At 39.5% G+C, this 25,227-nt stretch overlaps 1 protein-coding gene across 1 annotated transcript in view; it reads right to left on the reverse strand.

Moving 5' to 3' along the window:
* The window catches only part of LOC121390269, a 132,907-nt gene that overhangs the window by 26,455 nt on the left and 81,225 nt on the right, over window positions 1-25,227 (reverse strand). Inside the window, exon 7 of the mRNA XM_041522051.1 lies at window positions 18,057-18,586. Coding sequence (XP_041377985.1) covers window positions 18,057-18,586 — 530 coding nt within the window. The remainder of the gene's footprint in view (window positions 1-18,056; window positions 18,587-25,227) is intronic.

The raw sequence follows: 25,227 nt of genomic DNA on the forward strand, positions 1-25,227 counted from the left end.
TTTAGGCAGTTCATAGAGATGAGACATCGTGATTGATGGTTATAAGCTGCCTGAAAGTGACAAAGATGGCATAATTATAGCACCAGACAAAATGGTAAAATGAAAAGAATATTAATTTTGTTTGACTGAAATATTCATATCTCAACCACAGCCTGGTCACCTCTCAACAGCAGGACCTATAGATTAAATAGTTAGAATACTTGGGATTCCACATAGAAAATGGACATTTTAGCTGGACAGTTACGGACTGAAGTAAAGTCAAAGTTTGCTTTGTTTAATGACACCACTAGAGCACATTGGTTTATTAATCATCGGCTACTGGATATCAAACATTTGGTAATTTCAACATTAAGTCTTAGAGAGGAAACCTGCTACATTTTTCCATTAGTAGAAAGAAATCTTTTATATGCACCATCCCACAGACAGGTACATACCACGGCCTTTGATGTACCAGTCATGGTGCACTGACTGGAACGAGAAATAGCTAAATGGGCCCACCGATGGGGATCGATCCCAGACCAACCGCGCATCAAGTGATCGCTTTACCACTGGGTTATGTCACAACCTACAAACTGAATCAAGGTAGCTCATAGAGATGAGACATCTTCACTGAGCTGGCTAATTAAAGTGACAAAGATTGGTGTAATTACATGTATAACACACAGAAAGGGGGGGAGGGGGAATATTAATTTTAATTGACTGCAACATCCATGTCTCTATCACAGCCTGCATGGTCACCTATTAACACCACAGTCCCCAGAGCACATCCTGCAATTCTGCCCCCTCTACAGTGAAGCCAGGATAAAGCATTGGCCAAACAGACCAACACTGGCTGTCAAACTTTGGGGTTCCAAAGAAGACTTGACAGAGACAGCGTTTTTTTATCACCATAACCGGACTTCAAATCTAAAGCATGATCAACTATAGCTTCAACGCAGAAGAAGAAGAAGAAGAAGAAGAAGCTAACAGCAGGTCCTCTAGATTAACTAGTTGAAATGCTTGGGTTTCCACACACAGACTGGACATTTTCAGCTGGACAGTTATGGACTGAACTAATTAAGGCAGCTCAAAGAGAAATCTTGACTGGTACTCATAAGGTGGCTTAAACTGAAAAAGATGGCGTAATTGTAACACAGGGAATGGGGTGGGGTGGAGGGTGTGTGTAGAAAATAATATTAATTTTTGTTTGATTAAAACATACATGTATTTTATATTGCTTTTAAAAATACATGGATTAGGCATATGTTTTCCAACGTACTAGGCCCCATAATATATTATGAAGAAAAGAAAAGAAAGACAGGACAAGAAAAGAAAGAAAAAAGAGAGAATGAATAAATGTTCAATAACACCCCAACATGAAGACTATATTGGCTCTTAGATGTCCAACAATGTTTAAGAGAAGACAAAGAAAACAAAAAACGAAATAGAAAGAATAAAGAAGGAAAGAAAAAGAAAGAAAAATGTAGAAAGGAGAAAGAGAATGAAACAATTATCAAGAAAAAAGAAAGAATTACAACTGAGAGTACTGCTAAAGCAATACTTGTCCGCTACAGGGCCCAACAAATTTTCATACACATGTATCTCCTAAATTCAAGAGACATAACTAAAACTGGGTAAATCTGCATCAAAGTCAAACTTCATCTGTAACACTACATGTACGGTACATGTACATGATAAAACTATACACCAAATTTCAGCTCAATATCTTGATGACTGCAAAACATTTTTCCAGTAAATTATATATGGGACAGACAGACAGACAGACAAAAGGACACTCGGATGAGTGAACAGATGGACAGATAGATGCATAGATGGATGGATGGATGGATGATTGGATGGATGGATGGATGGATGGATGGATGGATGGATGGATGGATGGATGGATGGATGGATGGATGGATGGTAAGATGGTAGGATGGATGGGTGGATGAATGGATTGGGCGGGTGGACGGACGGACAGATGGATAGACGGACAGATGAATGGATGGATGAATGCATGGATGGATGAATGCATGGATGGATGGATGGCTGGCTGGACTGACGGACAGACAGATGGACCTAGCCTATAATCAACTCCAGATCAACCCGTAAGGTTCTAATAAATGCTATATAAAACCGTAATAACAGGCCTGGAAAGTACACCACTTAACACATGGGCCCGAGATTTCCCACACACGTGTAATTAAGAGATCCATTTCCACATTCTCGTGTCCAACGAGCCTGACACACACCCCTATCACTCCCCCCTCCCCTCCCGGATCACACGGCTTGTTGAAAGTGTCTGATCTTCTATCTATCTTCCCCGACTCTCTCGTTTCATGTCTTGTCTGACCCCGCTGCTTCCCACCATTCGAGAAAGGTACAACAAACAAGCGTGACAGAATTCCGCAAATAAAGGCAAGATCAAGAGTTGAACAGAGTTGAGCGAGGCGCAGGACAAGCCGTTGTTAACCTATACCCGTCAACTGGTGGTCCAATTGTTTAGGTCTCCCCGACCATCATTCACTGGAAAGTCGACCATCATTCACAGTGAAAGAGTCGATGGGAAATCCAGGTCCCTGGTCGACCAGGTCACGAGAATTCACGTGTTACATTACCGTAATTGTGTTGTCCTTTACGAAGAATTCTGCGGCTTTATATAGTGAGAAAAAAATGCAGGAATTTTTAGTTTAAACAAAAAAGAGCATTGTGCACAAAGCAGCATGCATATAAAATATATTCACAGGACCTGAAAATGGCCATTCAATTTGTCTCACTTCAACATAGCTTTGGTAGTGATGATGGCCCTGTTTGTTATGGCTCGGGTTAAAGGTTTTTTAAACTGCAATAACTAATAATTAATTGTTCATCAATCCTGTTCTTATACTGTGAAAAGGAACGAAAGGAGGCATTGGCAGTGAAGGTGTCCCTATTTGTTATGGCTCAGGTTAACAGTTTTTTAAACTGCAATAACTCTTAATTAATTGTTGATCAATCCTGTTCTTATAATGTGAAAGGGAACAAAAAGGGAATAATTGGCAGTATATGTGTCCCTAGTTGTTATATGGCACTTGTTAAAGGTTTTTTAAACTGCAATAACTCTTAATTAATTGTTCATCAATCCCGTTCTTATAATGTGAAAAGAAAAGAAAGGAATAACTTAATGACACCTCAGCACATGTTCTATACCCAGCTATTTGTCATTTGGTCTCGAGTTAGAGAAGAAATCGGAACAACGAAAACCATTAATGTATTCAGAATTGCATCCCGATTCCACACAAGGCAGCCAAATAAAGAGGATGTTTTGACAATGTGACTGCAGCCATGAATCAAACCCTCTGTACATTGTAGGAGGAATGTCATTTCCATAATTGGTTTGACAAACTTGCTACCGCAACATGGGCATTTCTCACACTGAAGAGCAACAAATAGATCTTTCTCAAGCAGGACTGTAATACATTCAGGATATTGGGGTACTATTTGTGATAGGTTGAGTGGGGCGAGGCATGACTCTGTCCATTGAGGCCAATATTCCACACATGATAAATGATAATGTGAACACTGTAAATTTAGAAAATTTGTTTCTAATTTTCATTATTATTCAAACTTACCTAGTACTAGCACAACAATAATGTTATATGACCACACACACACAGCGTGTGCGTGCACACACACACACACAAACACACCACTACACACACACACACACAATTTATTTAATATTTAAGAAAATGTGTACTGTAAATGAATACAACCAGAACAAATAAAATGCATATTGTATGGACATTTAAATATAAAACTATATATGCATAATGCATTTAAACGAAACATTCCTAATATTTATAAACATTATTTTTTTTATAGAAAAACAAATGTTCACAGAATATATTTTATCCTGCCAGGCTGCCTGTGAATGAATTCTGTTTTAACATGCAACCACACACACATAGCTCATGCAGTATACCCAATCTGTCATCACCAGACCCGGCATCAAACAGTAAATTAACTCAGCCCAGCTTTATCCAGGTAAATATTTGACCAGCTCAAGTTAATTAGGCCAATTTATGGTCTATTAAGTGAGCAGCTAGTTGCAATTAGTGCAGGTGTGGCCAGGCAGACAATGCATGCTATGTTACATTGTAGTACGTTGTGACACTTGATGTAAGTGCATCACTGCCTGGCTGGTTTTGCCCTTGGGTCTTTATTATGCATTCAAGAGGTGAAATGTAGCCCAGTGGTAAACAGCTCACCTGATGCGGGGTCGGATCTAGGATCAATCCCCGTCGGTGGGTATATTGGACTATTTCTCGTTCAAGTGCACCATGACTGGTATATCAAAGGTTGTGGTATGTGCTATCCTGTCTGTGGGATGGTGATTAAAAAAAGATCCCTTGCTGTTAATGGAAAAATGTAGGTTTCCTTTCTAAGACTATATGTCAGAATTAGCAAATATTTCACATCCAATAGCCGAGGTTAAGCCATCAGACTACAGGTACTGGGTTCGGATCCCAGTCGAGGCATGAGATTTTTAATCCAGATACCGACTCCAAACCCTGAGTGAGTGCTCCGCAAGGCTCAATGGGTAGGTATAAACCACTTGCACCGACTAGTGATCCATAAATGGTTCAACAAAAGGCCATGGTTTGTGCTATCCTGCCTGTGGGAAGCGCAAATAAAAGATCCCTTGCTGCTAATCGGAAAGAGTAGCCCATGTAGTGGCGACAGCGGGTTTCCTCTCTCAAAATCTGTGTGGTCCTTAACCATATGTCTGACACCATATAACCGTAAATAAAATGTGTTGAGTGTGTCATTAAATAAAACATTTCTTTCTTTCTTTTCCAATAGCCGATGTTTAATAAATCAATGTGCTTTAGTGGTGTCGTTAAACAAAACAAACAATAAACTTTATTACGCATTCAGCTGTACACCTGTTACTGGCCTCAATGGGGCAGACCGGCCAGTGGTTATAAGGCACTTGATTTAAGGCTGCTGCATGGTAAACACTGGGATCGCACCCTGCTACCGGCTCCCACCCAGACGAGTTTCAACAACACAATGGGTAGCTGTTGTATGTTTGTTTTGTTTAACAACACCACTAGAGCACATTGATTAATTAATCATCAGCTATTGGATGTGAAACATTGGTAATTCTGACATGTAGTCATCAGAGGAAACCTGCAACATTTTTTTAATGCAGCAAGGGATCTTATATTATGCACTTTCACACAGACAGGAAAGCATACCACCGCATTTGTCCAGTTGTGGTGCACTGTTTGGAACAAGAAAAAACCCAATCAGTTGAATGGATCCACTGAGGTGGCTCGTTCCTGCAAAACAAATACCTCAAGCAAACACTCAATCGACTGAGCTAAATCCTGCCCACTGTTGTATGAGGTGCATGCATTTGTACACAATTTACAAAACCACTTTTCACTCAATTCACAAACCATTAAAAAAGAAACTATAATATATTGTGTATATCACACACACCCATGTAATAATCCATATATATTATACTTGTTTACATAAAAAATCATGAAATTTTCCTATGACTCATACTTTTTACTTTGAAAAGCATGCACCTCAACGTCTCTCACATTACGTCCTTATTCATAAATGCAAAACAGATTCTAAAGGTCTCTCTTTCTTTCTGTCCCCCGTTTTTTTTTTTCTTTTCTTTTTTTTAGTTTTTTTTTCTTATCTTGAATAGCAGAGAATGTCAACGCATCTATATTTTCGCAGATATCGCACATTAAAAGAGGTGGCGATTACTCATCCCACTTGTATTACGAAAATGGGGGGGATGTCCATTGATCTGAGCCAGCCAGCCAGGTGTGTCAAATTGAGTAACAGCTAAAGTGGTCTCCAGCCAGTTCTCAGAAAGAAGAACATTAGACGGCTTTGTGCAAAGAGTTTCTCAACAGAAAAGACTTGCAGTCCTGCAGACCGTGTAATGACATCACTGCTACACAAAGGGGATGTTTGTCACACAGGTATCGTCATAGCCCAAGCACAGATGTATGTAGATGGGCTTTAGATTCAGTCTTTGTTGGTGTTTGTATGTCTTTATTTGAGCCAGTGTGTGCTAATACAGGTCAGACTATGTATTGATTATGTTGAAACGGTGTTTTTTGTTGATAACCAAGTTATACAATGTCTATATAGACTTGGTTATAGTACTGGGATGGGTGTTGGCCTGGGAATGTTGAGTGAGGGTTGTTTCAGAACCTATTACATGGAGGGGGGGGGGGGGAGTGTTACATTATTTTTAACAAACAAATTAAAATTGATTTAAACTGTACAATAAAACATATATTATATGGCAGGCTCACAAGGTATTAAACAAGCATTCTGACAGTATGCTAAAGCACTACATGTCACCTATCCGGGCCAAACAAAACTTTCAGGGCGGGACGTAACCCAGTGCAGGGCTCGAAACTCGCCACAAAATATGGAGGCCCAAAAAATAATAATGGATGTTGGCAAATTAAAGTCATATTGTCACAGACCACTGACCTATTTAATTGTCTAACAAAGTATTACCTGAACAAATATAATTTGATTTGTCCCTAAATGTACTTTATTCAACCATCTTCATAACCACCATTTATTAATGACATTTCGTAAAAATAATTGAATTATGGCAATGGTCCATAATTCAAAAACTAAAATTGCTGAGAGGGATGACATGGATTTCACTCCATCATGGTTCAGTTAAGGTGATCCAATAGCTAGATTTGGTTTCCAACAATTAATGTAATTTTTAGTTATTATCCATTTTTAGAGAAATAAGGTCCTTAAATCTGTGACAGTATGACTTTAAGGTAAGTGAACCATGAACCACGGGCAAGATTTTAATGTGGAATAAATACATGTGTATATGCAATACAAATATTAATAGTGGCTCATATGTTATAGCTCTAAAGAAGATCGCCCAAATAATATAACCCCATTATGTTTTTAATATTTAAGTCTCCCAAACGGGACATTGGTGGCATTTGGCGACCTGGCCACAGGCCGTTTCGAGCCCTGCAGTGATAAAGTGCTCGCTTGATACACGGTCAGTCTAGGATCAATTCCCGTCCGTGGGCCCATTGGGCTATTTCTCATTCCAGCCAGTGTACCACGACAGGTACATCAAAGGCTGTGGTATGTGCTATCCTGTCCGTGGAATCGTGCATATATAAAAGATCCCTTGCTACTAAAAGAAAAATATAGCAGAAAAATGTAGCAGGTTTCCTCTCTGGGGACCCATTCTCTGATTGGGTTTTTTCCGTCATAACCATTAACTCATAACTGGTATATCAAAGGTTGTGATACGTGCTGTCCTGTCTAGTAAAGTGACTATAATTACAAGATCCCTTGCTGCTAATGGAAAAATGTACTGGGTTTCCAATTACCAAATATTTGACATCCAATAGCCGATGATTAATAAATCAATGTGCTCTAGTGGTGTCATTAAACAAAACAAAGTTTTATCAGGTCATTGCAATTCTGTTATTTCGATAATTAATATCCCATTTTTTCTCAGGAATAGTCTGCATTTAATATAATTTTCCTCATCTTGGGATTTTTGTACAGTAATTAAAAACAAATGCTAATTTTGTACTCTGATAGTAAAAAAAAAAAAGGGTATAATAATCTTCTGCAAGTTTATTAACTCCACCGAGTTCTAATAACCATTTAACTGGTCATTCTAACAAAGGTAAATATGACATCAAAGAAAAATCATTTGCCTGTGTGTAAAGAACTACAACAATAGGTTTACAGTAAAACTGCGCAACAGGCCTTCAAAGAGATTGTTCACATTGCAACAAAGTGACAACCAGCTTAAGTTGTGTTTAATTATCACCCAAACACACAGACGAAGCTCAGGTTTAAACCCCTACAAAAGTAGGTATATAGGTAGTTAATATCTGAGGTATGTCACACTCTTGACTTAAATGTAGTGTAAGTTAGGTTAGTGGGAATTAGCTGGCTTTATGACCAGTTTATTGGGCAGTATACCTTGGAGAAATTAACTTTGAAAAACTTTTACACATGAACATAAACCTTTCTGTTTTGTTTTGTTTGTGTAATGTGGTCAGCTTTCATCGAGTGGTTACACGTATTATGTGGACACCTTTTTTATTCTCTCAAACCATCTAATTAAGTGTAAATAATGACCTGTGTTAAACAGCCACCTGTTTTAAGAGGCCACTTTAGTAACTCTCTTTAAATGTACACACATTTTGTTTTAAACCAACTATTCACAAAACAAACATCATGAGAGTACTGCATGGGACCAACAAATTTTCATATCTCCAAAATCCAAGGGCCATAACTGTTAAAAAATGAAAAAGTCCCCATGAAAGTCAAACTACGTAATAAAGGCATACAGAAAATTTCAGCTCATTATTTTAAGGCATTGCGAAATAAAATAAAAAGTCCAGAAAAATATATGTGGGACAGACAAGCCAGACAGACAGGTGGACAGATAGAGACAAAACCAAAAACATGTATGTGAGACAGACAGACAGACAAGAGGAACAGATGGATGTACGGATGGACAGAGCAAACCCCATTGATTGGACTGGTAGGGGACTAATAGATGGACATTAAATAGTATTATTAAATTGTCTTGCAAACTTATAGTTATGTGTACACTACCCATAATATATTGGAATGATGACACCCATGCCAATTGCAATGGAAGAGGTTTTTTTGTTTAACGACACCACTGGAGCACATTGATTAATTAATCATCAGCTATTGGATGTCAAACATTTGGGAATTCGGACTCGTAGTCATCAGAGCAAATCCTCTACATTTTTTTCTAATGCAGAAAGTGATCTTTTATATGCACTTTCCCACAGACAGGAAAACACATACTACGGCCTTTATCCAGTTGTGGTGTACTGGTTGGAACGAGAGAAAACCCAATCAGTTGAATAGATCCACTGAGGTAGTTCGATCCTGCAACACAAGCACCTCAGCCGAGCACTCAACCGACTGAGCTAAATCCTGACACATTGCAATGGAATGTACAGTCCAAAGGTTAAAATCATCTAAAATTGAATTCTTTTGTTAATTCTTTTCCAACTTTTAGTTGGTTTCCACAATCTATTCTAGTTGGAAGCATTCTCAAAGATGCACAAAACATCCCAAAAGTTAACCCTTTCTACCCTGTAGACCTCTTTGGACCAGACAACCTTAACAAAAAGGATAGTACAGTGAATTTATAATGTGAAAGGATTAAATTAAAAAAAAAAAACATTAGCTAAAAGAAGCATCACTTTTCCACCCATGCTTTACTTCACACTCCATTTGATCTCAATTGCTGATATACAGTCATTAAAAACACATGTAGTTTGATGTCAACACTAAGAGTGCTTGTTACCTGTATAGTGAACAACGCTGACTGCTGGGACAATACTGCCTGTGACAGGACAACCGTCCATACTGTACATAAATTACTCCTTCAACTACACTGTTCTCCCATTCACACACTCTGATAATTAACATTTTTGTTTTTTTAAAGACACCACTAGAGCACATCCATTTATTAATCATTGGCTATTGGATGTCAAACATTTGGTAATTTTGACATTTAGTCTTGAGGAAACCCGCTACACTTTTGCTTTTGTAGCAAGGGATCTTTTATATGTACCATCCCACATAGACAGGATAGTACATACCACGGCTTTTGATATACCAGTCGTGGTGCAATGGCTAGAACGAGAAATAGCCTAATGGACCCAACTGATGGGATCGATCCAAAACCGACTGCGCATCAAGCGAGCGCTTTACCACTAGGCTATGTCACTTGATCAACTGCTGATATACAGTCATTAACAACACATGTAGTTTGTTGTTATCAATGCCGAGAGTGCTTGTTACCTCCTATGCGTTGAACAACGCTGACTGTCGGGACAATAATTACTGTGACAGGACAACCATCCATACTGTACATAAATTACCCATTCAACTACACTGTTCTCCAAATACTGGCTGTGACAGGATGACTGGCCATAATGTACATAAATTACCCCTTTAACTACACTGTTCTCCAAATACTGGCTGTGACAGGATGACTGGCCATAATGTACATAAATTAGCCCTTCGACTACACTGTTCCCCCATTCACACACTCTAGATAGTTCACAGTGGCTGGTCCTCAAAGCATTGCTGACATTCTCAACGTGGCGATGACAGACCGATATCAAACTGCTGCAAGTTTTAATTTACACACCAAAAGAATAGTTGACATTTCTCACCAGTGTTGGACATTTTCAATTTGTTTGTCAGCTGTTAGCCAATGGGATCATCGTTAATAAATGTTGAGAGCTGAGGTATCGTAGTCAAATAATGTTTATACAGTGGTGTAAAGATTGTTTTGTTTAACGACACGTAGTGTTGGGAAATCGGTTGGAATTTCATCATCAATCATGAGTTATAATCGGTTGGCACCAAACAATCAACGTTTGATTGCACAATCGATTACAATTATGTGAGCATAAGAAGGATTTCAATTAGAAGGATCCTAAATATGGCTAATCTTACCTTCAATAATTATTTAATAACTCTTTTTTTTTTATTCGGTACCCCCAACATATTTACATCAATTCCATCACCTAAACAGGAGGAGCAATTACAATTAACATCTGAAAAATTGTCCAAAATAAAATGGAAAACAAAATCTGCTTGTGAATCTGATTATGACAAAACATGTTGTGCGGTTCGAGTGGAATTTGCAGTCTGCTCCCTTTCAATTTCGAGACTAGCCTGAAATTTTTTTTAACACTACAGCCACTCCCCTCCTCTAAAATTATTAACACTTGTTAGTACCCCCTACAGTTTCCCATATTCCTTACCCCCCCCCCCCCCCTTCATAAAATTATGTACATGTAACGCTTGTTGATACCCCCTACCCTTTCTCATAATATCCTTTCCCTCCTCCTATAAAATTATGTACACGTAACGCTTGTTAATACCCCCTACCCTTTCCCATAATATTCCTCCCTCCCCTATAAAATTATGTACATGTAACGCTTGTTAATACCCCCTACCCTTTTCCATAATATCCCCTCCCTCCCTCCTCCCTATAAAATTATGTACATGTAACGCTTGTTAATACCCCCTACCCTTTTCCATAATATCCCCTCCCTCCCTCCTCCCTATAAAATTATGTACATGTAACGCTTGTTAATACCCCCTACCCTTTCCCATATGATCCCCTCCCTCCCTCCCCCCTATAAAATTATGTACATGTAAAGCTTGTTAATACCCCTAACCCTTTCCCATAATATTCCCTCCCTCCTCCCCTAAAGAATTATATATAGGGAATAACTGGTTACTGTCTTAAGATATCAGCTTTATCCTGCGACAGTTAGAATGGCAAATGCAGTGAGGCTCTGCCGATATCTTAAGACAGTAACCAGTTATTTCTTTTATCCTACAATCCTACAGGAATAGTCGGAAAATCATTATTTATTCCAGTTTTGTGTACACAAATAGAGTATCGTCAACCTAGCAAGGCTTTCGCCGTATGACGTCATCATTTGTAAGACGCTAGCTACATTCTGTCACAATAAAAAAGCATTTTTAAAGGGACATTCCTGAGTTTGCTACAATGTTTAAGATGTTATCGACTAACAGAGACTTTTTAACGATTGTAATTAACTATCAAATATATTTTTCTGCATAAAATATTAGTGGCTGTATATTAAATGTGTTTCTGGTCGTTCTAATATTTGTACAAGGTTAAATTTCATTTTATTTCCAAAAATGCTTTTTTTCGTACATACAAAATTATTTGAAGAGAAAATCCAGTTTGGGCTCCTTACAAATATTAAGACGACCAGAAACACATTGAATATACAGACACTGATATTCTAAACAAGAAAATATATTTCATATGTAAGTTTAATCGTAGAAATATTTTATCAGTCGGAAACATCTTACAATGCAGAAAACTCGGGAATGTCCCTTTAAACTCTAATTCATAAATAAATATACAAGTTTTGTACTGCTATTGCAAAACTAAAAGTTATTTGTATTTACTGTACTTCAACAAATGATTTAAAGAGTATGTTTACTGAAAACTACTCTGAAATACTCGAGTCGCATCGGGCTTACATGTATGTCACTTGGCCTATATTTTTGGTCAGCGACCGAAAACATATAGATTTATCTAGTCATCATATCTTTCCAATGTATACAGTGATTGCTGGATAAAATTGTTTACTGGCCCCTAACCAGTATGCTGCTAAAGAGGATACAAGGTTTATCTGTAGGGTGGTAATAAAAATAAATTACATTATGGTTAAAACAGTAAGAATACACTACACATAAATAAATAAATAAAATAAATGTGTTTGAAAATATGTCAAACACTTGACAATTCTGATATACAGTCCGGGAGGGAAACCCACTACACTTTTCATTAACAGCAAGGAATATTTTATACACACTGTCCCACAAACACTTGACAATTCTGATATATACAGTCCGGGAGGGAAACACACTACACTTTTCATTAACAGCAAGGAATATTTTATACACACTGTCCCACAAACGGGTGGAGGCGGGGCGGGGTGTGTGTGTGTGTGTGTGTGTGTGTGTGTGTGTGTGTGTGTGTGTGTGTGTGTGTGTGGGGGTGGGATGGGGGATAAATCTTACTATCACAGGAAGCATGCCAGAGGTGTACCGGTGGTGGGCTTGTGTGTGTGTGTGTGTGTGGGGGGGGGGGGGGGGGGGGGGGTTTGGGTGAACCAGACTCCTAAAGTTAACACTTTTTTTCAGTGCAGTATTACTGTATAGCTTCACCTGTACTAGTACCTGTATGTCAATCTCAGCTATCAGGGGGTTAATCAATCTTACTATCACAGGAAGCATGCCAGAGGTGTACCGGTGGTAGGCATATGTGGGTGTGGGTGTGTGGGTGGGGGGTGGGGTGAACCAGACTGCTGAAGTTAACTCTTTTTTTCAGTGCATAATTACTGTAATATCTTGTAAGTCGATCTCAGCTGTAAGTCGAGCCCCTAATTTCAAGCCTTGAAAGCATGTTTTTTTTATTATATTGCCATGTGTACAAGTTGACCCCTAAAAAATTACCAATAAATATGTAGTCATAATAGCTGTATGGCACAAGAAGTGATCTACAGAGAACAATATCGTTCATAGTCACTGCTGGCCTCGACGTGTAGTCAACAAGCGAACGAAAAGAAGAAGACCAATAAATATTAAAGTATTTCTTTTCATACTGGCGTCCAGGTAAAATGTAGACAGAAAGGGTCCACCAGGTTTATATTCAAATGCTTCCAGGGTTAGACCTCGCTATGCTCCTGCTCCAGTGACAGTAGATTTCGTTAAAAAAAAATATCATATCTATGGAAAAACATTAAAACAATTATGCATGACTTTCATTACTGTCAGAAAATATTACTGACAAAAAATCTTCAAAACTCTTCATTTCATTCTCTAATTAATGTTAACATGTTACACAAGTTTATTTATTGTAACCAGTACATGCTCATTCTGTTGGAAAATAATGCTACAAGAGTTGTCTACCCTATACTGTAGCTTGGGCAGTGGAGGGAGGGAACAAGCATGTAATGGATGGATGGATGGATGGATGGATGGATGGATGGATGGATGGACGGACGGATGGATGGATGGATGGACAGGATAGAATAAATACACAGAGATACAACAGAGACAGACAAACCTAATATTATCCCTGCCCCAATTACTGGTATTGGGGTGGGGCGGGGCTGACAAAAATAAACAACACAAATAACAAAACATATTTTGTTTTACAAGAATTAATTATTTTCCAGTCAGTGTTATTTTTATCATAAACCAATGGCGAAACTAATCAATATTATTACCCATATGGTTAAAAATATCTTGGTACATATCAGTGATACGTCCCACTAGAACGCCAAGTCGGACGTAACACTTTGTGACATCATCGATTGGTGCACTACAACCTTACAGGAACATCAACCAAACGAGTTGAGTGATATCAATTAAGATAGATTATGGGTAATAAATAGGATATTAAACTCGCTACCATTTCGTATCATGTTTATGTCGCTCATGAAATAATTTTCATTGTCACTCGCTAAAGCTTGTGACAAACTGAAAATTATTTCACTCGCGACATAAACATGATATGAAATGGAAGCTTGTTCAATATCCTATAATTCCAAACACACATAATATAAATCAACAAGGGTTGTTAAGGTTTGGGGGTTGTTGTTGGGTTTGTTTGGGGGGTTTTTTTTTTTTGGGGGGGGGGGGGATTTACCTTTGCATGCATTACAATATTTAAGTGATATTACTTTCTGACTGTGTGCAAAAACATCCAAACCCCACTTTATAAAGATGATTACTTAACATGAATAGATTATGGTTGCACTTCTCTGGTAAACTGTGGTATATATATAGTGGAGTAATTGGGCTGCCTCATTGAATTCACACATGTAATGAGTGTTAGTGTGTGTGAGGAACCGGCCTCGGTAATGTCGTGGTTAGGCCATCGGACATAAGGCTGGTTGGTAGGTACAAGGTTCGCAGCCCGGTACCGGCTCCCACCCAGAGCCAGTTTTAACGACTCATTGGGTAGGTGTAAGACCACTACACCTTCTTCTTTCTCAATAACCACTAACAACTAACACACTGTTCTGGACAGACAACCCAGATAGCTGAGGTGTGTGCCCAGGACAGCGTGCTTGAACCTTAATTGGATATAAGCATGAAAATAATTTTAAAGAGAAAAAGAGTGTTTGAGGACCATAAGAGTTACCTACTCTTCATTTAATATAAATCAACTGTAAAGGAACAATTTCATTGTAAATTAATTAGATCTCAGCACTATAGGTTGCACTATACCAATTAATTTCTGGCTGGGTCGAAGTTCGAGGTGCACCGAACTTTTGATAGAGAAGTTAACACCACAAGTCCTGTGATTGGTTATAAATGTGAGTGTGTTGGTTGTAAAAAAAATTAGTTTCATCTGGGCTAAAAATGTATGCAATTTTATTTGATGTAGTACCACCGTGTCAAGTAGCCTTGTGCTTGGAACATGTATGGGGTACCTGCAAAAAAAAGTACTAACATTTTGTGCGAAACTAGGGGTGTTGCAGAAACATCTGGTTATACCGAAAATGAGCCATGAAAGGTACCATTTTCTGCAGTTAATACTTTGAGGTAGGGGTTGTAGTACTGATATTTATGGGAGTCACAGTTTGGTTGATATAATTGCATATAGTGTTTTTAAACACAAACGTTAACATGGTCGCCTATGGGATTTGAATTGGTATAGTCCAACCTATAGCACATATTCAGTGCATAATAAAAAAAGATTATGATTTTTGTGATTTAATTAAATTAAACTACACTATTTGATTTAATTAGCCGTCACTCGGCCATGCAAGTTCACAATGACCTTGACCTGTGACAATAATTACTGTACATAGCTCTGAATGGAGTTTGAAAACAAAAATTAGCACTGAGGAAAAGTTGGTTTTGGCCTATAATTCATACTATACAGATTTGAATGTTCTTATTTACATGGTGTTTGACTTGCCATATACAACTGCTCTTAAATATGTTAATATATCTAGGCAGTCTGAACTTAGATTTTAATAGCAATTTTATTTTTATATTAAAAATAACATGTGCCAATTTGGGGATAATGTCTTTAACTTCTATAAACATAGTTAATGTTTCATGTGTGTACTTCTGATAGCTTAACTTTTTAAAGACCTTGATTTTTATTGTCCTTTTGGCATATTTATAGGGTGCTAAGTCATATTTTAGACACAAATTTATAGTTTTAGGGGAAACATTTTTTTACTTTAAAGAATTTTTTTTACCAAAGCCATAATTAAAATTTTTGTCACTATTGTGCCTTCTGTTTCTCATTTATACATAACAATAAGCTTGTTAAACATATCTTTAGGTCTCCAATCAAATCTTTTTTTTAAATAATCACTTAGTTTTGCTCCCATGAGTGTATTTTAAGTGTATACTAGATTTGGAACCAATTTTTCCAGATTTGATTATCTACCTTGGTGTAATTTGATGATTTATTTTATTGTTAATGCTGTATTTATCCAATGTTAATAGCTAAATGATATGCTGGATTACAGATTGTAGGAATACATCCAATATACATATTGTATTGATCTGGATTAGAAAATAATGCAATAAAAATAGATGTTCGGGTAATTATGTCACTTAAAAAACAGGTTTTTTTAGTAATGAATCAAAAATAAATATGCGAAAGCTGCATGATAATTCCAGATATTACAAATTTTTAAAACCTCCAACTACAGTAGGGTATACATAAAATATAGTCAGGAATATTGGTGGCTGCCAATGGTTTTGATGGTCCAATTTGAAAATCTGCATAGCTGATGGATTTGAAATTCCCGCACATGGTAACTTGAAGATGCCCACACTCAGCATACAGGATTTTCTTCCAACAGTGATGTGCAGGACATTAAGTCATTACTTCATACAGATGCAGTCATGTTGGTTTTTCCTTCCTCAGACATTGTATTTTTTTAATACTGATATTTCTTTGATGTGCCTATTGAGGTCTTCATAATCTAGGGGTCAGTCAAGTACATGTGTTTCAATGGAATAAGTTTAAGGAGTTGAGGTACTCTGAATAGCCATGCTGTCTCTACATATATAGCTGAGCACACACACACATCTGACAATAAATATCTTCAGGAGTATTATTTAAAAAAAAAAAAATTCTTTCAAATATGACATATTGCATTTGTACAAAACTGTACAAAATACATGTGTTTTGTGAGGTGTACATTAAATTAGGTTGCACTGTAGAAACAACAGTTTCAGTGAGGTTGTCAGTTTATGTCAGAAGACACCAGATCCTGGTTGTCATAAAAACACATGATTCACCACCTTTTGAAACATGTATGTTATCAGTATAGGTTGCACTATACCAATTAATTTCCGGCTGGGTCGAAGTTCGAGGTGCACCGAACTTTTGATAGAGAAGTTAACACCACAAGTCCTGTGATTGGTTATAAATGTGAGTGTGTTGGTTGTAAAAAAAATTAGTTTCATCTGGGCTAAAAATGTATGCAATTTTATTTGATGTAGTACCACCGTGTCAAGTAGCCTTGTGCTTGGAACATGTATGGGGTACCTGCAAAAAAAAGTACTAACATTTTGTGCGAAACTAGGGGTGTTGCAGAAACATCTGGTTATACCGAAAATGAGCCATGAAAGGTACCATTTTCTGCAGTTAATACTTTGAGGTAGGGGTTGTAGTACTGATATTTATGGGTCACAGTTTGGTTGAAATATTGCATATAGTGTTTTTAAACACAAACGTTAACATGGTCGCCTATGGGATTTGAATTGGTATAGTCCAACCTATAGAGCTATATAGGTAACAGACATTGATGTGAGGACTACAAGAGTTACCTAACCTGGTTTGGACTCTCTCTTCTCTCCACTTAATTCCTCCACTATATCAGCTTGAAACATCCTAGCATTCTGATAGCACATTACCATTGAACAATTAGAATTAGACATCTACTGTATAGTGTGATACTAGGACTACAAGAGTTACCTACCCTGGTTTGGACTTTTCCACTCTTCTCTACTTCCTCCAACTAATTGGCCTAAAACAGACTAGCATTCTTTTACCTCAACACCCCTGAACATTTTCATGTAGAACAATCAGACTTATGCTAGGTTCAGACTACCAACTGCCAGCATAAAGTTGGCCAATATTCTGCTGTCACGACTTCTATGACTGTCCAGTTGCTAGTCTGAGCACGCTTACAACTCGATTCTTATCGTATAACTCATTAGTTATTAATTTGAGTGCACCCGTCGTAAGTCGGGAGTTGACAAAAATTACAACGCAACCGTCGAGTTGGCCAACTTCGTCGTAACAGTTGACAGTCTGAGTCCTAGCAGGTCGGGTCAGGTACGTTTTGAACATGCTCATATGCCACTAGAGCTTCGAGTATGTCTGTCCCGAGGCCGGTCTCTGGATAGTCTTAGCATTAGATATTAATATTAGCACTAAAAGAGTTACCTACCCTGGTTTGGACTTTCCCCCGCTCCTCTCCGCCTCCTCCAACCTGTCGGCCTGGAACGGACTAGCGTTCTGATACCTCAGCACCACGTGCTCCGACTCTGTCCCGTTCTCGGCGCTGCCCTTCCCCCCACTCTTCCTCCTGTTCGGGCTGCGACTCTGTCTGTACATGGCCTCCTCCCCCGACGACTTCCGTACTCTGACGTTGGGGCCATAGACGTACTGGCCCGCGTGGTCCTCCTCGCCCCCAGTCCCCGTCCGGCTATATGGCTGACCGTTGGCTGGATTGTCATAGATGGTTCCGGACGTCACGATGGCGCTCATGGGCCGTTGTGCCTTGCGTCGCGGGGATTCTCCGTTGTGTCGGAGGCGGCTGCTTGAGGCGGACGGTGACAGGTTGTAGTCGTCGAAGCTGCGTCGGTTCTGCAAGGCAGCGCGGTGTGCGGGGCTCCTCAGCAGGTGTTCGTGTGAGTGAGGCACAGCTGGTAGTGGCCGGTTCGCCATCGGGTTGCAGCAAGAGGCAGGTAACTCCATCTGTTGGCAATAATAATAAAAAAATAATGAAATTCTCATACTGAGAGTGCTTGAAGAGTGCTCTGTGTTACTGGAATTCAGCAGTGAGTAGGCAAGTAATGCCATCTGTCATCAATAATAAATAAAAAATTGTTAAAAAATAAAATAAAGTCAATAATGAAATTCTCATACTGAGAGTGCATGAAGAATGGTCGGAGTTATTACTGGACTGCAGCAGTGAGAAGGCAACTCCATCTGTCAGCAATAACAATATAAAAACAACAATACAAAGTGACAAAAGAAACGTGACGAAAGGAAAGGAATGTTTGTTTTACAATACCTCAGCATATTTTGAACTAGGGCTATTTGGTAACATTTGATTAGTGGAAAGAAGGAGAGAAGAGTTACTGGACTGCATGCAACAGTGAGTAGGCAGCTCCATCTGTTAGCAATTTAATAAAAAAAAATACCTAAGTGATAAAAGAAATGAGGCGAAAGAAAAGGAAGGAAATGGTTTATTTATGGACGCATTCAACACATTTTATTTACAGTTATATGGCGTCGGACATATGGTTAAGGACCACACAAATATTGAGGGAGGAAACCTGCTGTCGCCACTTCATAGGCTACTCTTTTTGATTAGCAGCAAAGGATTTTTTATATGCACCATCCCATAGACAGGATAGCACATACCACAGCCTTTGATGTACCATTCGTGGTGCACTGGCTGGAGCGAGAAGAAAGGAATATAACGACACCTCAACACATTTTTTAAACTATAGTTATTTGTGTTACAGTGTATAGAGAAATAAAAAAGATGAACCCCACTGACACCACAAAGTCAATTCCTACTGACAAAGCAGAAAGGGATGTTTTATACATGCACTTTCCATAGACAGGACAGTACATACCATGATCTTTGATGTACAAGTGTTGGGGTATTGGATGGGATGGGGAAAAACTTGAGTCCAAAATGGACAATCGATCCTAACAGACAAAGGAAAAAAAAAGAAGGAAAAAAAAAGTGATATTGAAAAAAAAGAAAAAAAAGAAGAAGAAAAGTGTTGTTTTAGGCAGCTAATTTCTTCAATTTTATTATTGTAAGCTAACGGGCATTTAAAGGAATACTTTCCTGCTTTACCATCACAAATGATAATTACTCTACAGTCTGGGGATTATGTACAGAATGGTTGTAGTTACTAGCATTTCTTGTTCCAGCCAGTGCACCACGACTGGTATATCAAAGGTCATGGTATGTACTACCCTGTCTGTGGGGTGGTGCATATAAAAGATCCCTTGCTGCTAACTGAAAAGAGTAGCTCATAAAGTGGCCACAGCAGGTTTCCTCTCTCAATATCTGTGTGGTCCTTAACCATATGTCTGATGCCATATAACAGTAAATAAAATGTGTTGAGTGCATCACTAAATAAAACATTTCTTTCTTTACTAGCATTTCTTTTGTTGCTCAGGATAATAATAAAGTCAACAAAACAATGAAATGATCATTCGTACTGAGAGGGTGAGAAGAATGCCACTAAGTTTGTGTCTATAAATGAAATGTTTCACCTTGTAATGGGAAACACGATGTCTCAGTTCTATTGTGATGGTGAAGAAACCACTTTAAAAGATGGCTGCCAGATGTGAAGCCAGGAAGAAATACTTACAGGTGGTTCCACATTCATTCATTTCAACTTATTTTCATGACATGCTTATATCCAATTAAGGTTCAAGCACGCTGTCTGGGGCACACACCTCAGCTATCTGGGCTGTCTGTCCAGGACAGTGGGTTAGTTGTTAGTTGGTTAATGGTTAGTGAGAGAGAAGAGGGTGTAGTGGCCTTACACCTACCCACTGAGCCCTTAAGAACTCTCTGGGTTTGAGCCGGTACCAGGCTGTGAACCCTGTACCTACCAGCCTGTAGTCCGATGGCTTAACCACTTGGCCACCGAGGCCGGTGGTGGTTCCACAAATGACTGTTTGACCAGCCTCAGCGATAAACCAATGAGCCTTAAGAAACACGTTTAATATACAGCCATTAATATTTTATGCAGAAAAATATATTTGATATGTAATTACATTCGTTAAAAAGTCTCAGTTAGTCATTAACATCTTAAAAATTGCAGCAAACTCAGGAATGTCCCATTAATGGTAATTAAATGTTTATGGACACATTTAATCACTAACAAAGTTAAAGTTTGTTTTGTTTAACAACACCACTGGAGCACATTGATTAATTAATAATCGGCTATTGGATGTCAAACATTTGGTCATTCTGACATGTAGTCATCAGATGAAACCTGCTACATTTCTTACATGCACTTTCCCACAGACAGAATACAACTGCCTTTGACCAGTTGCGGTGCACTGGTTGGAACGAGAAAAAACCCTATACGTTGAATGGATCCACCGAGGTAGTTTGATCAACCGAGTGAGCTAAATTCCCCGCACACACCTCACCCAGATCGAGTGAGCTTTAGTGATGAATAAATGTTTACAGCCATAGCACCAAATTCTCACAAGTAAGTTTATGGCATTAGTGGTTTTTATCTAAAAAAAACTTGTAATAGTGCCCATGCACCCCCGCCGGTTGTTTGAAAAGAGGCTGCTTTAACCACAGCCAGCACCAGTGTTTGAATATCATTATAGTGAATCAGTGATAATATTCAATGTTTCTATTCAAAACTTCTTTCTGTCAAAATGTGTAAGCTTATGAGCAGAATGACTTCTGAATCACCTGATGTTTTCAAACATCAAGGACTGGATCTTTTTATTATATGTACTACACATGTTTATATACTTGCAAGAGACAAATGTAAAATTTGTGTGTCTAAAAAAACAAAAAATATCAACAAATGGGTACTCCTCATGTTAAAGTTAAAGTTTGTTTTGTTTAGTAACACCACTAGAGCACATTGATTTATTAATCATCGGCTATTGGATGTCAAACATTTGGTAATTTGACATACAGTCTTAGAGAGGAAACCCGCTACATTTTAGCATTAGTAGCAAGGTATCTTTTATATGGACTATCCCAAAGACAGGATAGCACATACCATGGCTTTTGATATACCAGTCGTGGTGCACTGGCTGGAATGAGAAATAGTCCAACGAGATCGATCCTAGACCAACCATCAACCAAGCAAACACTTTACCACTGGGCTACATATATGTCCCACCCCCACAATGCATGTACTCTGGCGTTCACAGAAGCTGAACTGTTATTGCACAGCCATGGTGGCAATATCCTACATATGTTGGGGCATTTCAGCTTCATACGGATACTGGTGTTTATCATTATTTTGCTCCACAGTTGTTCGTTTGCTGAAGTACCAGCCTGGTTACTGATTTTACAAATGAAATTCTGCATACAATACTCCAAGAGCAAGAAGACCTCTGACTGAAATCAGCTGGGGGAAATTAGCCCAGCATTCCTGAATGTGAAGCCAGTTTTTAAACAATATTTTGTTTGCTGTTACCCACCCCAGTACATGAATGTAGCTTTCCCCAGTGAAACCAGTATATATATATATATATTTATTTATTATATACATAGCAATGAAATATATAGATCTACGGAAACCATATAAGTCATATCCGGTGAAAAGTCATATTTTCACTGTATTTTATTAGCTACAGTGAAAATATAGAAATCGTATTTACTTTTTTGTAAAAGTGCATGATTAAATTATCTCCCTTTGTCTCATTTCTTCGTATTTAAATTTGATAATTACTAATGCATCTGACCGAATGTAAAAAATAAAAAATGTAATTTAAACAACTGCACCTATAAAAAAGGGATACGAAGTGCAATTACGACAAAATATATAAAACGAATTGAATACGAAGCTGCATAATGATGACACAATGTAGTGTCATCGAGTATAAGAATTTAACGGTGTTCGAGTCGTTTTGTTTTTGTGGGAGTTTGTAGAGGATCGCGTTGTCAGGTATGTTTGCACCGCAGTATTGTTAATTAGAAAATTTGTTTCTAATTTTCATTATTATTCATACTTACCTAGTACTAGCACAACAACAATGCTATACGACCCTGAGTTATAACCTCCACTGCAGAATTATCTCCCCTTGCCGGATGTATAACCACACCCGCGCATGGGTAGACCGTATATCCTTGTTATCGATTCAAAGTCCGGAATGACTGAATCAAAAAAGACCTCTCTCGGGGCGGGTGGGAGGTAACGGTTGTTGTTGTGCTAGTACTAGGTAAGTATGAATAATAATGAAAATTAGAAACAAATTTTCTAATAGTCTTATTCAACTTACCATACTAGCACAACAACAATGCTATAACACAGCCACCAAATCATGCAAAAAAGCATGAATCTCACTAATAGACGACGGCAAGTCGCTAGTGACAACAGAAACACTTTTCCACGTCAAATGACGAAGACTCGCGAATTTCAAAGGCTCGTAGGGCTTGCCTTTGAGTGCATGCAGAACCAGAAAAACATTCCATTTAGGCAAAATGGAAGGCTTCTCAACCGTGTTTTGCAAAGACTTAAGCAAGTCATGCAACACTAGATTCGTTGAGAAATCTTGACGTCCACACTGCCTCAGAGTAGTGAAAATGGACGACTGGTGACTTCTCACTGTTTGAACCTTCAGCTGTCTTTCTTGGACAAGAGCCAGAAAGTACTCAGCTAAATCATTAACAGTAGGCGACAAGGGATCCACGTCCCTCTCAGTCGCCCAACAAACCCAAGCGTGCCAGTGACACTGGTAGACCCTCTCCGTAGACTGGCGCTTCGACGAGGAGATGAGCTCAGCAACCCGTTTAGAAAAGCCTTGGTTTCGGAGGGAAACCCCGACAACCGCCCGCGTGAAGTCGTAAAACCCTCCGGCTTTCGGATGCCACTCTGTCCCGACGCAGTCTCTGACTGAGCAGATCGGGTATCAACGGCAACCGCACCGGCTTCCTGCACTAAAAGTGACAGGAGCGGAGGAAACCAGCCTTGAGCTGCCCAACTCGGGGGGCTACGAGCGTGAACACGACAAGGTTGCTGTCTGATCTTTGCCAGAACCTTGCTAATCAGAACCGGAGGGGGAAAGGCGTGAAAAAATCCAGTACCCGTCCAGTCCATGCTCAACGCATCGTACTCCAGTGCCAGTGGGTCTGGTACCGGCGATACAAACACTGGCAAACTGACTGTTCAGGCAAGTGGCAAACATATAGAGTTGAGGACTCCCCACCAACCAACTGAAGAACTCGATTAAGCCACCGTCCGGTGCAACATCCACTCCGTCATAACCGGGGGAACGACCCGAGACTCAAAGCGTCCGCCAAGGACGTTCACGGACGAAGGAATGTGTTTGGCGTAACACCACTCCCCAATCGTCGCACCATTCCAGAATCTTTCCAAAGCCGCAAGACTCAATGACAGGGATTTGGTGCCTCCCCACCGATTGAGGTACGCAACAACCGACGTGTTGTCCGACCTCAACAAAATTTGACGATGTCGAATAACAGTCCTGAAATGGAGACGAGCGCGACGCACTGCTTCCATCTCCAACAGGTTGATGTGACGACTCCTCTCTGAAGGAGTCCACACCCCTGACAGATGCTGATCCAAAAGGTGTGCACCGAACCCCTCGAGGGAAGCATCGGTAAACAGGACCAACTCTGGAGAAAGTGGGTGTAAAGGAACGGCCTGGGACATACACTTGTCCACTAGACACTCTTGGATCGGAAGAATGAACCAAGGCCCCAATGGTATCACCAAATCCCAGCTGAGACCATCCCACACTCGGGACAAATGCCACTGAAGCGGTCTCTTGAACCGTCTGAACCGCACATTCAGCGCTGCCAGCGATTCGAGATGGCCTATCAACACATGAAGCGTGCGCACCGACGCACTTTGCTCCACCAGAAGACGTTGCGCCAACGTCCTGAAATTGTGAAGTCGCGAATCCGCCTCCACAAGGTTAAAAACCACCCCGAGAGAAGTGAAAACCTGCGTTGGCACTAATTCCGACTTGACCCAATTGGGAATAAACCCCAATCGGAGAATCATGTCGATCACAAACTCCACGCCCACGAGACATGCCGTCTGTGACGCCGCCGGAATTAACCAATCGTCCAGGTAATTGTGCATCCGTATACCCAACAGATGTACACGCCCCACCACTGCCTTTACTACCCGAGTAAAGACGTGAGGGCTTGTGGCCAATCCGAACGGCAGAACTTGAAACTCGTAAGCTCTGCCGTCATAGAAGAACCGCAAGTACTTCCAAAAATCCTGATGGATTGGAACATGCAGGTAAGCGTCCTTCAAATCGATGGACGCCGCCCATTCCCCCACCTGAAGCAAAGCGCGAACAGACTGAACCGTCTCCATCTTCATAGATGGAATAACGACGAAATAATTCAGCGGCTTCAGGTTTAGAATTGGTCGCCACTCGCCATTCTTCTTCTGGGCGAAGAACAGATGGGAATAACATCCCGGAGTGCCCAAATCCACCTCCTGGATGGCTTCCTTGTCGAGTCGAAAACCATCTTCTCCACCAGTACTCGTTTGTCGACAGGCGGTACTGCAGGTAACCGGGGGGAGGACGTCAGTGGAGGGGGTGAAGAAAACGGAATTCTGTATCCGTTGCGGACAACCGACAAAACCCATGGGTCCAGATCTGGCAGTTTGCACCAACTT

This window comes from Gigantopelta aegis, chromosome 15, assembly GCF_016097555.1.
Source record: "Gigantopelta aegis isolate Gae_Host chromosome 15, Gae_host_genome, whole genome shotgun sequence".
NCBI classification, from domain to species: Eukaryota; Metazoa; Mollusca; class Gastropoda; order Neomphalida; family Peltospiridae; genus Gigantopelta; species Gigantopelta aegis.